Source organism: Chrysochloris asiatica, unplaced genomic scaffold (genome assembly GCF_000296735.1).
Source record: "Chrysochloris asiatica unplaced genomic scaffold, ChrAsi1.0 scaffold00178, whole genome shotgun sequence".
NCBI lineage: Eukaryota > Metazoa > Chordata > Mammalia > Afrosoricida > Chrysochloridae > Chrysochloris > Chrysochloris asiatica.
This window is the reverse complement of record NW_006408696.1, coordinates 939,465-954,580: the sequence shown is the minus strand read 5'-3', so window position 1 is coordinate 954,580 and position 15,116 is coordinate 939,465. Positions and strand designations below refer to the sequence as shown.

Sequence of the window (15,116 nt, the reverse complement as noted above, 5' to 3'; positions counted from 1 at the left end):
GGGGGGGGCAGGGGGACAGTTCTGCTTAGTACACAAGCAGAACTGAAGCTAGTGTTGGGCCTATGCTAATTATAACAAATATCTATATGCAAAACCAGCCTTTTTCTTAGCTTCTAACTAGCGCATTTTAATAGTTTTCATTTGAGGGTTAAAATTAATGAGCAGGAAATTACTTTCTACCATACTCTACCCAGCAGCATAAACATCACCAGTGAACTTACTAGAAATGGAGACTCGTGGGCCTGGACCCAGTGAATCACCATCCACACCAAAATTGCCAAGTAATTCCTGTCTATAAATACAATCAAGTTGGACATAGGCATAGAGGATTCAAATGGCTCCAACCGTTTCAGTCAGAATGAAGAAGTAGGATGGTGAAAATGCAGGTTTGTAAAGGTGTCCCTATACAGGGATTTGCTTTTAATCACAGGATCAATGCACAGGATGGGCCACCTTTGTTTGCCTCAAACACAAGCAAAATCACAAATTTTTTAACCATGGGGAAAACAACCCAAAGGGGCTATGATGAAGCCAGAGACGGCAGTAGAGTTAAAGGGAGTTCATGCAATTGTCCAACACTGCCCTCATCTCCCCTCTTGCTCCCTTCAAATGCTTATTCTTCCCACATCCACTACTTAGACCTGTTTGCTGAAAACCTGTATGTTGCTATTGTAAAGTGAGCTCCTATTTACAACCCCAATATAGGATTCCAAGCAGCTGGTGGGTTTGAACTGCCGACCTTGTGGTTAACAGTCCAGCGCTAATCCTGTATACACCACACCTGGAATCCAAACACTGTTTATTGTTAAATGCCGTTGAGTTGGTTCCAACCCACAGCAACCCTATATAGTTGGGTTTCTAAGAAGCAGGTGGTATGTTTGAAGCACCAGCCTTGCAGCTCAGACCAAGCTTGTAGTCAAGTGCTTCTACAGCCCCACACCCGAACCCAAAACTCCATTATAAACACCAAAAACCCAATGCAGTGGTTAATCTCAACTCACAGCAACTCTTGACAAAGGAGAATTCCATCCGCTTTCCAAGGCTTTGGAAACAGACTGCCACACACTGTGGCGGGTTTGAACTGCTAACCTTTTACCAGTCAAGTTCTTAAACACTGAGTCACCAGGGTTCCATCCCAGTCAGCACTTCACACTCCTTTCCCATCTCCAGCCCCAAACTGGTTACTTGTTCCTTTAATAGTCCTACTAGCTCCTCTAGGAGTCCTGGTGTAACATTGCAACCACAAAGTTGGCAGTTCAAACTCACCAGCCACTTCTTGGAAACCCTAAACAGGATCTGAGTTAAAATTAACTCAATGGCACTTAAAAGTACCTCTAAGTCCCAGGATTTAGGGCTAGACTATCTAAAATGAGCATCCCCCATCCACATACTCTAAGCTCACACACTTTTTTCTAGGTTTGTTCCTGCTGAAGACACTGGATATTTTAGACACCATGACCTCCAAAAACTCTTCTGATAACACCATAAGACTGAAGAGTCCAAAAATCTCTACAAAAAGTGTAAGTCAGCAAAATTCACTTCTCTTCAGTAGCAGCAACACCAGAGACGGGGACATGGAGATAGAGAACAGCTGAGGACTCTAGGTTCATGGCAAGAGAGGGACCCAGAGCTGGCAGCCAGGAGGCTGACTTACAGAATGTATCCTTTGGTTGTTTAAATTATTATATATGCCTAAGTGTTTTTTAAAATAAAGCTAAAATGAATAGAAATACTGTTAAGTGATGGTACATGGAAGGGATTATAATCATTGTAAAATAAACTATGTTTGTTCAATGTAAAACTTAATTATAAACACTGAATTCACAATAAATAACTTTCTCTGAGAAAAAAATTTAAATGTCAACTATACACAGCAAAAGGAGCTTTGGTAGCGCAGTGGTTACAAATCTGGCTACAAACTGCAAGGTCAGCAGTTCGAAATTACCAGCTGTTCTGCAGGATAAAGATGAGGCTTTTGCTCCCGTAAAGATTTACAGCCTCAGAAACCCTGTACAGGCTCGCTATGAGTCAGAACCAACGCCACGGCACATAACAAATACACAGGGGGAAAAAATGGCTAGGAAAACACACATATATGTGTGTTGCTATGTGTCATGGCGTCGGTTCTGATTCATAGCGACGCTGGTACAGGGTTTCTAAGGCTGTACATTTTTACGGGAGCAGAAAGCCTCATCTTTCTCCTGCGGACCAGAGCTAGTAGTTTCAAACTGCTGACCTTGTGGTTCACAGGCCAATTTTTAACCACTACGCTACCAGAGCTCCATATATATACACACACACACAGAGAATACTTCTCAACATTTTGGATACTCTAGCAAACTTCAATCTAACCTCACATAAACCAGGCACCTAGTGCTTCAAGACCAGGCATTCAATGTTTCAGCTGTTACTCAGATTACAAAGGACTCATGCAAAACCCTCACCAATTACTAGGAGGGGTACTAATCCTAACTTGGAATGCAGCAACAAGCCCAAATCCCATCAGTCCTCTCACTAGTTGCTTTAATCCATTTTCAATTTCCTTATACAGGTTTGTCAAAAAATGTTTAAGATAATGCAATTTTTCCATGAACTTCTTGAAGCCCCGATGTAAAGGCAAGTCCAATCAATCACTGAAGCCTCATAAACAGCCCTTTAATGGATTTAAGAACTTGATACAAAACAATCCCAGTAACTAGGTCTATAAACAAATTCAATCTCCTTCACTCTTAAGCAGGATGGACCCAACACCTAAGTCTTAGCATTAAAATCCTATTAGACGAAGAATAAAGTCTGGTATGGATCAGGTCACTCAAACATCAAATTAAAGTAAAAAGAGACGAGGCAGTCTGCCCATGAGTGGGAGAAAAACTCCCACCCCAAGGCTTAGCACATGAACCAAGTTCATGAGCCAAGCAAAACCTGACCTGACCTTTCTCCAATCTACTCTTGGTTGGAAAGCATTGCCACTCCAGTAGGTTAACTATTCTTTTTGACCAGTTTTAGCCCCCCTGCCTTAAATCACCAAAGTGATGAAGCAACTCCTCTCTAGTCAACTGTCAATACACTTAAAACAGACCAAGGCAAACAGTTCCGAACTGAGGATCCCAGCACACATCACAAGCTGTGCAACTTCTGATGGTGTCTTAGGAACTAAATTGCAAGGTGCTCCTGGCTCGTTTTCAGCTTTGTACAAGTTTCATACCTAACAGTTGATATGGAAAGATGGATGCACAATAATTGAATTCAACTTGATCCGGTAAAAAAAAAATTTTTTTTGTTGTTTTTTGGGTAGCGGGCACATAAGGCTGAGATGAAAGGCAATACTCACTGGCCCCACCCTTTCCCTATGGTCACACTTACAAATTCTAAATTATCAACCCAGCTAACCTCTTCCCACTTTGTAGTCAGCATCCTCTTATAGCATGGTAAGCAAATGTTTGTAACAGAAATTTATTCCTTTCAGGTCCTTCCGGAACACTGGCTTTAGAATGGAAATGCCTTGGAAGCAGACGCCTAGGACTCAATTCTGGCTTCACCATTTTGACTCAAGGAGAACCACATACATGTTTGAAGTGAGTACTTTTGTTTCCCAAGGCTGAGGACTAAAAGTCCATAGAACCCCTGCCACACAGAAGACACTCAAATTACTCTTCTGTGTGCTCCCTTCTCTCATGGTCAGGGTTTGAAATATTGCCCCGAATTCTAACTTTTTGACTCTCATTCAGAAAAACCACTAACAGCATGTAAATAATTAAAAAAAACTCTTTCACGTAGTAGGACAAGTTCTGAACAATACATACAGGACAACAGATGTTTTTCATTTATCCCATTTGTTCTGTGACACAAAGTTTAGTCTGTATTTTCAAGGGTAACCACTTGACCACTTTTCCCTTAGACCAAGAGCAAACAATTCCCTCCAGTCTTCCAGTTCCTGCTAAAACAGGCTGATCTGAAAAAGGAGAAATTCCTACATTTCCTGGTCTGGACCTCAATCTTCCAAGAGTGAAGCGGGGAGAACAAAGTTTAACTAAAATGATGGTTTTTAATGGGAACCAGAGGTATGTTACAATTACATAGTCCAACACAAAAACCCATGGAGTTGGAAGGTTACAAAACAATCAGGGATAATGTTGGGTACGGGAAAAAAGGCTGCTCCAGGTGGTCCTAGGAGCCAGGCTAATACGGCCTCTCCCTGCGATCCTGTCTGTGCTCACCCCTGTAAGAAGAGAGTAGCCATTAGGTTTGGGTCCAAGTTCCTTCTCCCCCAACTCCCACCCCAAACACCTAATCAGACCTCTCCTACCAATCTCCACGTAAATAGACTAGACTTTTATCAGTTCCCTGGAGACAGTTTCCTTTCCCTCCCTCTTGGATCCACCTATTATCTCGCTCTCAAAATGAAATAGTTTCTCATAACAACACAGTTCACTATCCCAGGATCAACTATTCGTTCATTTCAAGAATTTCACTCACCTGGAGTCCATCTTGCCAGGGCCAAAACCACCTCTGTCCCCACCACCCCGGCCCCCTCGGAAGCCCCCACGGTCCCCGCCACGGCCTCGGTAGCCGCCCCGATCATAGCCTCCTCGACCACCTCTTCGGTCATCTCCATAGTTGCCCCCTAGAACAAAAGCAGCATGATAAATAAAGGCCTATGGCACCCCTCCTCCCTGCCCCCAAATCCTTCTAATATTCCCACATAGCAGCTCTGCTTAAGGATGAGGGAGGACCTTCCGATCCCAACTCCTTATTACCAGCTTTGCCTCTTACCCATGTGAGAGCCTCCTGGTCCCCCTCCTGGGCCATCTGGTTTGGGGGCCTTACACTGGTTGCATTCATTCCTCCAAGAGAAGTTCATGTTCTCACAAGTACTGAGAAAAAGGACATTTGATTGGAGGACTGGGAACAGGTTAAGACCAGAAAAAGAACAGACTCCAGTGACCTTGTTGCTAAGTGCCATGGAGTCAGTTCCAACTTGGAAGCCCTGTATAGGGTGAGTTTGAACCAACCATGTGGTTAGCAGTTCAGTTCTTAGCCTATCCCACAACACCAGCGTCTTTAGACACCTCCTCATTGAGAAAACTTGAAAGACAACACAACTTGCTTCTTTCTTAGAGCAGTCTACTGAAACCAGTGTAACATAACATCCCCACTACAGTCACAATGAAGTCCTGGTGTGGCACTGTCAGTTCAGCATTCAACTTAACTGACCACAGGTTGGTGGTTCAAACACTCCAAATGCTCCTTGGAAACTCTATACAGGGTCACTATGAGTCGGAAAAGACTCAACCATGTTTAATACAATGTTCACTATGTTCTTAGCTTCATCTGTGCAGCCTTGACATTTTTCAGTTGGGAAAATACACATCTCTACTGTATCAAATGACACACACAAGTAACAGAAAACTGTTAGGAAGACAGAGAAAAAAAAAAAAAAAACTAAAGACTCTGCAACTTACGGATTAGGGCACTTCCAATCCCCAGCTCGCTGCTGTCCACCACCACCACCGCCTCCACTGGGGAATCCTCCTCGGCCGCTGCCACCACCGCCACCACCTCCATAGCCCCCTCGGCCCATGGGTCCTGCACAACGAATATGAGATCTGTTGCTCTCCATTCAAGTTTGACAGATTTAACCTGTTGTTCCATGCAAGTCCTTATCCCACCCCATCTACTCCACCGGCAGGAAATGCACCTCACTCACCTCCCCGCCCTCGGCCTCCACGTCCATTGCCACCACCCCGATTGAAGTCTGCTCGCCGTGTAGCAAAGGAGACCTTGATGGGATTCCCAGAGAATTCTTTACCTACAGAAACAAAGGATGATAAATGAAACTGTTTATTTAAGAACAGTGGAGGTCCAAAATCACACTTGCTACAATCAAAGAGATTGCCTTCCTGATGAAAAGATTTAGTATCTAATAAGACACAAAAACAAGACAATAGAGACAAGGTGTACGTCCCTCACGCTTCTGTCCAGACATACCATCAAACCAATCAATAGCTGCTTTAGCAGAAGGTGGGTCATCAAATGAGACCGTTGCCTCTCCTTTCAGCTTGCCAGTTTCCCTGTCTGTGTACAGATTAATCATGGGCTGCCCTGTTTTCTTATTTGTCTGAAAAAAAGCAAGAGATGAGCATTAATTACGTAGGATGTAGCATTACTCACCTTATGCCAAAATCTGAGGTTCATCACTTCCATACTTCAGCCTCCTCCTCTTCCCAGTTTTTACACAATTCTTTAGCACCTTGCATATATCCTGCATTAAAGCATAGTCTACCAATTGTTCTTTAATACCACCAGATAAAATTCAAAATTACAGACACAAGTTCAAAACTTGGTGATGCTTCCTTTATCAAGTACACCTTTCTATATTAAAATGTCATTTAAGAAAAGGAATCACTAACATTCCATCTTGAACAAATTAAGTTGGCAATCATAAAGACTGGTTTGTTTTCACTGATGTGTGAAATTCAAAAGCGCCACACCAACAGAAAGCCTCCAAACTGTGCTCCAAGTACCTTAATAATACCAATCTGCTTGAAGTAATCAGCCACTGACTCAATTGTAACGTTCTCGCCCAGGCCTTGCACAAAGATGGTGTTGTTGTCTGAATTATCCTGTTCTGTGTGATGTAATACCAAAGGAAATGAGAATGTTAAGAGAAAAAGAAATGGTAAAAGTCAGTGACTTCTAATGACATAGCTTTAAAAAACATTTATGCCTTCCCACAAGAAATTATTTCTAAATGACTTCAACCTATTAGTACACCAATGTTTGTCAACTTCCAATCACAGACCCAATTGTAAGAATCCAATTTTACACTAAAATCCAGCACGGAAATATAATAAAAACAGGCTGTTCACTAAACATGTCCCCTATATAACTCTTCTATTTTGTTCATAAATCTGATCATGACAAAGAGTGTCGTCCTCAAACCAAGAGCATCAGTATCATCTGGGTTGGTTAGACCTTGTTCTCGGCTCCCCCACCCATTACTAAATCTGATAAATGATCAAGTTTATGACCTACAGCTAACTACAGCTACCCCTAAATCCCCTACCTTCATTTCGTTTCTTTGTACCCACTACGTTTTTAATTTTAAAGAACATTCATGAAGTCCCACTTAAGCCACTTTTATGGCATCTGTGGACTCACCAGAGTCATGACGTGATCCTTGGTCCCGAGGGCCTTAAATGACATGAGGGGGGGGAAAGAAAACAAGGAAAGGGGAGAAGTTCGTTAGCCAACAAGAACAGACAGACAAGGCATAAAAACATGAAATTCAAAATCTTGCAAATATCAGTAAAGTGCTCACAGCCTCATTCCAAAACCCTGTTCTGGGTTGCCTGCCTAGAGAAAATCCTAGACAGAACTGGGGAAGATACCAACCCCTTTCTTAAGATTTGTAACTTGAGTCCCCACAGGGACAACGCCACTCCAGAAAATGCTGCCTCCCCCTGTACAGGCTGGGAAATGTCCTCAGCAGAGGGGGGTTGGGGTAGGTTGGAGGAAGGACAGGGAAAGGAGATCCATTGAAGTTAACAAACCAACTCATATAGCTTGGCCCCGTTCTCTCGACCCAGAGAGACATGGGCTCACCAGGTGATATGCATCCATCCAGTTTCTCCAAAGACTCTTACCCCTTATAGAACAATTGAATTTCATCTTTAGAAACCATTCTCTTAAAACCATGTTGTGTTTCCCCAAAACCACATGAAAATATGCATACATAATAGCTACCTTGAAAGCATATCCCAAGGAACAGATCAGAAATCTTATTTCCATAATGTAGTCTCTTTTTTTCTAGAGACCATCTTTGACCAATAGTTTATCTGAATTCGTCATATATAAATATTGTACCCACACGCAAGGACCTCTAAAATCATGTACCCAAGCCTTTGGCTTTAAATGTTGAGACAAAAATCAGGAAACCTTGTATTAACCAACCAGAAAAGTTCCAGCTTACTAGGAGACTTCTCAAATTTGCCAGTTTTCCATGAATTCCGTTTGCACTGTTTAAGACCTGGTTATTTCCCATGAGCCACACATGCTCCCACACCTTCCTTCCCAGTGCTAGATCCTATTTTCCTATATTACCTGAGTTTTAGAACCTGTATGTACAATTGAATTGATACCATTCAATATTTAATAATACCAACTTCACCATCCTCAGAGTAGGGCAGTATTTCACGTCCCTCTCCCAGAATTAAAATATTTGGACATTACATACACACAGACACACACACTAACTTTAGACACACAGATCAAAAGGATCCTAAAGCCAAGTTGGCACCCCGTTTCAGTACACTCACTCTCACGGTGGTGCTCACTAAGTGCCAGGTGTGTGGCAACACCCCTGTCAGAGGCCTCCTAAACATCTTAGTAACCTGTGTAAACCAATGTGGTAACAGATGACAGCTGAGTCTAACCCGTCTGCCTCCAGCTTAGCACACATCTGGCAGCAGGTAGCAGTCTAGATCCCACCCCTTTTTCTGGAGGTGATTCTGGACACTTCAAAATTTTTGACACTTAAAAACACACTAAGACATCTGCAAATGAACAATAAGACAAAGCATTGTCAGGAGGTGGGAATTTTGGAAACTCTGTTCACTTACCACCAAATTTATTGAAGCCACCACGGTCACTTCCGCTGGAGAAGACAAGTTAGAAGAAAGGACATGAAGCTTCCAACGGCTACGAAAGGGTGTTTGATTTTAACATTCCCCAAACATGGGTAGGTGTTTTGGGAAAAAGGTACAAGTGGCTACTAAAATACATTCCTTCCTGACCACCCCTTGTCTGACCTTTGAGCATGTCACACACACACGTGTGCAGTTTCTCAGACACAGTTTTAAGATTTTGCTATAAAAGGTTATAATCTATTTCCTCTGAAAAAAAATGACCCATTTTCCTTGGCTGTTCTTCCGACGTAGCAGATGTTTTTTTCCTCTTGTCGTGAGTGGTTGACAAACACAGTAGTTGGTTTAAAAACCCTACTCCCGATTTAACCCAGAAGACATTTCACACCAGGCTGGGGTAGCCCTGAACACATTTTTTTGTGGTTTTTGCTTTGAAAGCAGCAAGCAGACCCAATCCCATTCCATAAAAAGTCAAAACCAAAGGCAATTTCCCCTTAAGCAAGACAGACTTAGCTAAGCCCTACCCTAACTACTGAGCTGCTTTTGATCTCCCCCCTTCTACACTTTGAGAAGAGCCGTATTTTGCAATGTCACCTTTCACACCTGTGGCACATAAAATGCAGAGCAAGTTAACAGTCACATAACAGTTGTTTTTCTTTTTAAAGTTTTGCATTAAACACACGCACAACAGGTTTTCCTTATTTTTGGTAAGATTTTTTGAGACTGCCCCCACCCACCTCTGAATACTTACCAGATGCAAACATGGATTTTTAAAAAAAGCAAAAAAACAAAACCCCAAAACCTCGTTTTTTTCGAAAAAAGAATACTGACCCTTCCTCCCATTTTCAAGGAAGACAGTCCTTCAGATCAGTCACCAACAGATCTGAGGACTGCTTTCACAATGAAATCAACTACAGTGGGAGGGAAAGACAGGTCCAGCTGGACAAGCTGACGTTTGTATAAGGAGCCAGGGAAGAGACAGTGGAGCAAATAGGTGGGATGCCACTGTCAAACCTACTTTACCCAAAAGGCTTACACACTTCAGTCAGATAACCCCAGAAACCAAGTCACACACAAAATCACTACTTTACTCAAATTAGTGCAAATCAAGCTTGTGGATCAAAAGACTCAGAATACAGAAAACTAGTCAATCCTGGAAGCTTCAATCAAGTTAACCATTGCCAAACTCCCTTAGAAACCACATGGGAATACAAGTATGAAGTTCCCGTATTTCCCAGCAGAGGGATTATCGGTTTCCCTTGCGGAGAAAAAAAGCCTTTTAATTCCACGTTTCTTGCCTAGGATGTGATGTAAGTGACTCCAATTCATACACACCTACAATTTTTCCTTTCTCTTTGGAAATAAAAGTATTAAAACTCAAATCTCTATCCAGAGGTGTGGATGAAATTCAGACTCCCAGGTTCTCACAAAAATGAAAAATAAAACAGGGATATATGAGGCAACAGTCATTGCCCCCAAATCAAAGCCCTTACAAATCACTAGAGAACAAGAAAACCAACCATGCACTAGGGTCTTGGATTAAGAGATTCATGCAACCTTCCACACTCCCCACCAAAGATTCTCCCTGGTGCCCAAGACACCTACCCCATGCCACCTCTGCCTCCGCGGCCACCTCCACGACCTCTGGGCTCATAGCCCCCACTGCTGCGGTTATAGCCGCCGCCGCCGCCGCCGCCGCCACCGCCGCCTCCTCCTCCACCACCACGGCCCCGGCCCCCACGGTCCTGCTGGCCACCGTAGCCTCCGCCACCCTGGTCCTGACTGCCATAACCGCCGCCACCTCCACTACCACTCATGGAGGACTGGTCTTGGCCATAGTTACCTGTGAGTAAAGAAAAGATGTAAACATAAATCACACGAGGAAGTGTTGACAGTGTCAGGGCTAAAGACAGTGGACACAAGCCAAACCAGCTAAGAAACAAGAAAGCAAGATTTTGAGGAAACCCTAAAAAGAGTCAAGCTATAGAAGAATCAAAACCCCTTCTCACCTCCAGCTCCTCCACCACCCCCACTGCTGTTGTACTGGCTCTGCTGTCCATAGCCCTGAGGGGGGTTATAGGAGCTTTGCTGCTGTCCATAGCCAGACTGCTGGCCATAGCCCCCACTCTGGGGCTGCCCGTAGTTGCTGCTCTGAGAACTGCTTCCATAGCTAAGAAAAAAGAAAAAACCAGAATCACACCCAAAACGGTCACTCTCAGTATATTCTGTTCTCCGTACCTAAGACAAACCCAAACACCTCCAATCATTCCTACTGCTAGTCACATAGCATTCCTTAGCAATCCACTCTAACCTTTCCCATCTTCTTACCTTCCCGAGGTACTGCTGGGAGTTGGCTGCTGGCCATAGCCAGGATAGGAAGACTGTTGTCCATAAGATGATTGGGAGCTCTGGCTACTGCCATAACCACCAGCTGAGCCATATCCCTGGGGAGCTGACTGGGTGCCATAGCCTGCTACAAAATGAAAAGGAAAAATGAGGCCAAAAGCTACGAGAAGATAGGAAATGGGTTGACGCAAACATAGGAGAGGACTGGTGAAGTTCATGGATAATATAACTGAAAGATTAGGGACTTTACTCCACAAACTTTGAAGCCTCCTTGCATATTACCAGCCAATGACTGAACTGTCTACCACATATTGTATGCCCTAACTCCTATACCTAGATTACATTTGTTAATGGGTTTTCTCTATTATACTGAGGTAGACTTAACCTTAAAAAATATGTCTTAAATAAATCCTTTGAGATATAAAAAGCAACCAAGTTAGCAAGCATAGATGGGGAGACCTATGAACAGAAGCAGAAAAGAAACAAGGACGGTCCTCCAGAGCAAGCACCATCCACTAGAGCCGGCTCCTTTCACTCAGACTTACAGCTTCCAAACTGAGAAAATGGACTCGTTTGTTAAAACAACCCTCTTGTGATATTTGTTACAGCAGCCCTAGGTTAACTAAGGATACCTAATGTTCACCCACACTTTAAAAAGTCATGCTTTTAGAAGCTGCTAGTAGATATTGCAACTCAACTCTAAGTCAACCCTTTTATTCCACCTAAAGGATGATGCTCTATCAATTCACAACATCTTAAAACAGTTTTCTCCCAACCATCCCAAAGCCAGTCTCCAGAAATACTATGTAATTATTGTAGCCCAAGAGAATTCTATTTATTAATGACATATTAATATGCTGGCGTGTGTACATCATATATAGGACAACCAACCCCTTATTATATCTATATCACATGACTTTAAGCAAATCATTATTATGCCTAAAAAAACGTTTCTCCCTTTGGGAAATAACTCTTCCCACGTTTCACTTTCCTACTGAAGGAGAAATGGGAAAAAGTCCAGCACACATTTGTTAAGTTTTTGTAAAAATTCAAAGAGAAATAAAAAGCCGCAATTACAAACCAATAGGTATTTTGGTTTAAAACCCAGGACTCTGACTCAGGGAGGTTTTGCATGCTATAGACTGATTATGGGGAAGATAACATGGGACAGTTTCAAAATATCAAGCTGTTCAGGTTAAGAAAAGCCACATTCAGAAAACGCAGTAAGAGGTGGGATGACCCACTGGAAGAAACTCACTGCTCTGGGTTTGTCCATAAGAACCATAGCTGCTCTGTCCATAGCCTGAAGTGTCAGATGACTGGCCATAACCACTGTAACTCTGTCCATAGGGCTGACTGCTCTGCTGGGAGTAGCCCTGCCCAGGTTGGGTGGGATAAGCCCCGTAGCTGAATCAAAAAAAAGAAGGAAAAAAAAAAAAAAAATCAGATTAGGAAAAGACACCTTGGTCACCCTGCCTTCAACAAATTCGGTCACCCTGCCTTCAACAAATTCTGGTAGCCCAGAAGTAACACTCACCTTTGGGTTGCTTGTTGAGTATAGTCTGCAAAAGGAAAATACAAGGTATTACCGTCAGCCACTCCTAACATTAGGATAAAGCTCAATTCCTTTAAACTCAATCATGTCCAAGGTAATCAACAAACAAGACTCAAGATCCATTCACTTGCCCTACGTCACAGAGACAGATTTGAATTTAAGTCCGAGGTAACAATGCAAGGAAGTTGGTCTCTGTGCTCTCACCCCATCGTGCTTTTGGACCTTTAGGCCCGATCCTAAAGATCAGCAAAAATGAACTTTCGGCGCAAAGTCAAGCAACCAAAATAATAAGAAACCCCCTCTGGGCCGCAAACATGAGCACAAACAGCAATGTGCCTGCCTCCAGAAGGAGCTGGTACTCAAGTTCCCAGCCCCTTGAATCTGAATGGCGCCGATTTCTCCTCTCCCTCTCCCCGCCCGCCAGCCTTCTGTGGGGCTCTGGAGCGGCCAGGCCAAACAAGGGGAGAGCTTTTATAACGTCCAATTTTCAGTATCCCAGCAAGATCAGCGCATCGATCCGTACAGGAAATAAAGCGCTTCTCCCAGAGGGAAAGGCAAATGGGGAGAGGGTGTGGCCTAGAGCGGCCTTTCCGTTGCCATCTCAGAAAAGCGCAATCTCGGCGGGAAAACCCTTGGGTCCCGTCTGCAAGTCCGTTAGTCCATCTCTCCCTACCTGCCACCACACCGTTAGGGTGGCGCGAGGCTCCGATCCGAACCTCCGCCCCGCGCCGCGTGGCAACCAAGGCGGGAAACGGAGCTGTCCCGCCCCTTCCCGCGGGACCCCAGGAGTGAAACCCACACCCGGGACACGCCGCGGGCTCTCCAGCCGAGGGCCTCGCACAAAAAGCCAGGCCAGCACGAGGCGGCAGGAAGGTGCGCGCCGCCAAAGGGAGGAGCCAGCAGAGCGCGTGCGCGAACCGAGTGCCCGGATGCAGCACTGCGACAAAGCGGGCAAGAGCGCGGGGCTGGAGACGAGAGAAAAAGGCTACGGAAACTAACCATTTCCATCCTTAACTACCGTTTCAGGTCACCAAGAAACGTGCTTCGCCACCCTCCCCACACCTACCTAAAGTAAAGGAAACACCCAGCCGCTCCATGCTCGCTAGGCTTCAAAGGAGCGAAACAAAATGGCGACATCGGCCTCCCCCTTCCACCCTTCTCCGCTGCTTCCCGCCCCAGTGGTCCGCGGAAACTATTCCACACGCCATCGCCAACCCAGTACCACCGAAAACCCAAAGCCTAGCTGTAAAGAAACGAAGTCCTGGGCTGCCGCGTAACAGCCATCTCGTGCCCTTACATACCGTTTGAAGCCATGTCCGCGCACGCGCGCACAAGGCAACAAGCAACAAGATTCCAAAGCCACCGACGCCTCGAGGACTGAGCAACCCCGCCTCCTGCGCCGAGGCTTATGTACGCCTCCCCCGCCTACGTAGAGCCAGGGAATGTACCAACTGAGGAAAAAAAAAGGATGAAATACTGGGTTCATACCACGCTCCAAGAAATATTAACAGTCTGAATTCCATAGAGAAAGCAAATTAACGAAGGATATTGATAATTATGATATATATTTAGTAATCATTTCCTATGGAGAACTCTAATTTTCTTTTCAGGGCTAGTTTATGATTCACCTGCCCTCCTATAAGGGCATTATGGTACGGTCTGATGACCTCCTTGGGGGCGGGGCGAAGGGCTATGGGCGACCGCGGACGCAACTGTAGTCGAGCCGCCAGTCGCTGGGCGGGAACCGAAATTTTTCTCTGTTCCCCCTTTCGCTGGGCCCCACTTTCACTCAGTACTGGGAGCTCTAGCCTTGCTTTGCTCTTCCGCTTTACCGGCCGCTCGGTGCCTCCTTGCACCTTCCCAGGCCCCTGACGTTCCTTCCCCAACAAACATGAACTCTCCCTGCGTCTCGGTTTTCACTTAATATTACATAGCTGCCTTTTCTCAGGTCCTAGAAAGGCTGTATAACGTTTAGCATGAATTTATAGCGCCGATGCTTCTCAACCCAACCTTAACGATTTTGCCCCTGACTAGCCATAAGACAGGAACGCCCAGGCCTCCCTAGACCTCAGAAAGCCCTGGGAGGAGATGAAGGAATCCCCGACCTTTTACGAGGGAGCTTCAACAAGTTCGTAGAAAATTTACATTATCTTTTAGTTTTATTTTTTCCACGAACTTTTTGGAGCTCCTTCTTATTTTCTAGACGTCCTGCCAAGAAACCATTTGTTGTAAGGGTTAAGTGGTTTCAAAAGAAGTACAAATTCATTGCTTTCCCATCACAATTTTGTGAAGAAAGTGAAAGGTATCCACGTATTAAAGGAAAGAGAGACTCCAGCCAAATATAATGTATGCTGTAGCATGAGCATTCACTGCTAACCCCAAGGTGAGCAGTTCAAGCCCACTAGCCGCTCTGTGGAAGAACAATGAGACTTTGTGCTCCGGTAGAGATTTACTGTCTCAGAAATCTTTCTAGAGGTTGTAGAGTCGGAGCTGACAAGATAGCACACAACAACATAATATATTTACAATAGCTAATATTTTGATGTAGTTGTTGTTAAGTGCCGTCGAGT

General features: G+C 44.4%; 1 protein-coding gene across 2 annotated transcripts; it reads right to left on the bottom strand.

Annotated features, from left to right (window-relative positions):
• Positions 1-4,179: 4,179 nt before the first annotated feature.
• On the bottom strand, positions 4,180-13,860 carry FUS (fused in sarcoma). Of its 2 annotated transcripts, none has more exons than XM_006871931.1 (15): positions 13,848-13,860; positions 12,529-12,553; positions 12,250-12,398; positions 10,974-11,118; positions 10,655-10,815; positions 10,251-10,488; positions 8,622-8,656; positions 7,162-7,194; positions 6,525-6,628; positions 5,989-6,118; positions 5,708-5,809; positions 5,463-5,586; positions 4,774-4,874; positions 4,477-4,624; positions 4,180-4,219 (listed from the first exon to the last, which is right to left on the bottom strand). In XM_006871931.1, the coding sequence occupies exons 1-15, from the start codon at positions 13,858-13,860 to the stop codon at positions 4,180-4,182; spliced, it is 1,548 nt and encodes a 515-aa protein (XP_006871993.1). The 2 variants fall into 2 exon arrangements, with proteins under 2 accessions (XP_006871993.1, XP_006871994.1); XM_006871932.1 differs by having other exon boundaries at positions 10,974-11,115.
• Positions 13,861-15,116: the final 1,256 nt, after the last annotated feature.

Excerpts from the sequence above, each read along its gene's own strand:
- FUS (XM_006871931.1), bottom strand. Across the intron at positions 10,816-10,973 it reads CCCAGCAGTACCTCGGGAAG|CTATGGAAGCAGTTCTCAGA; the intron begins GTAAGAAGATGG and ends CTTTTTTCTTAG. Across the intron at positions 5,810-5,988 it reads AGCTATTGATTGGTTTGATG|GTAAAGAATTCTCTGGGAAT; the intron begins GTATGTCTGGAC and ends TTGTTTCTGTAG.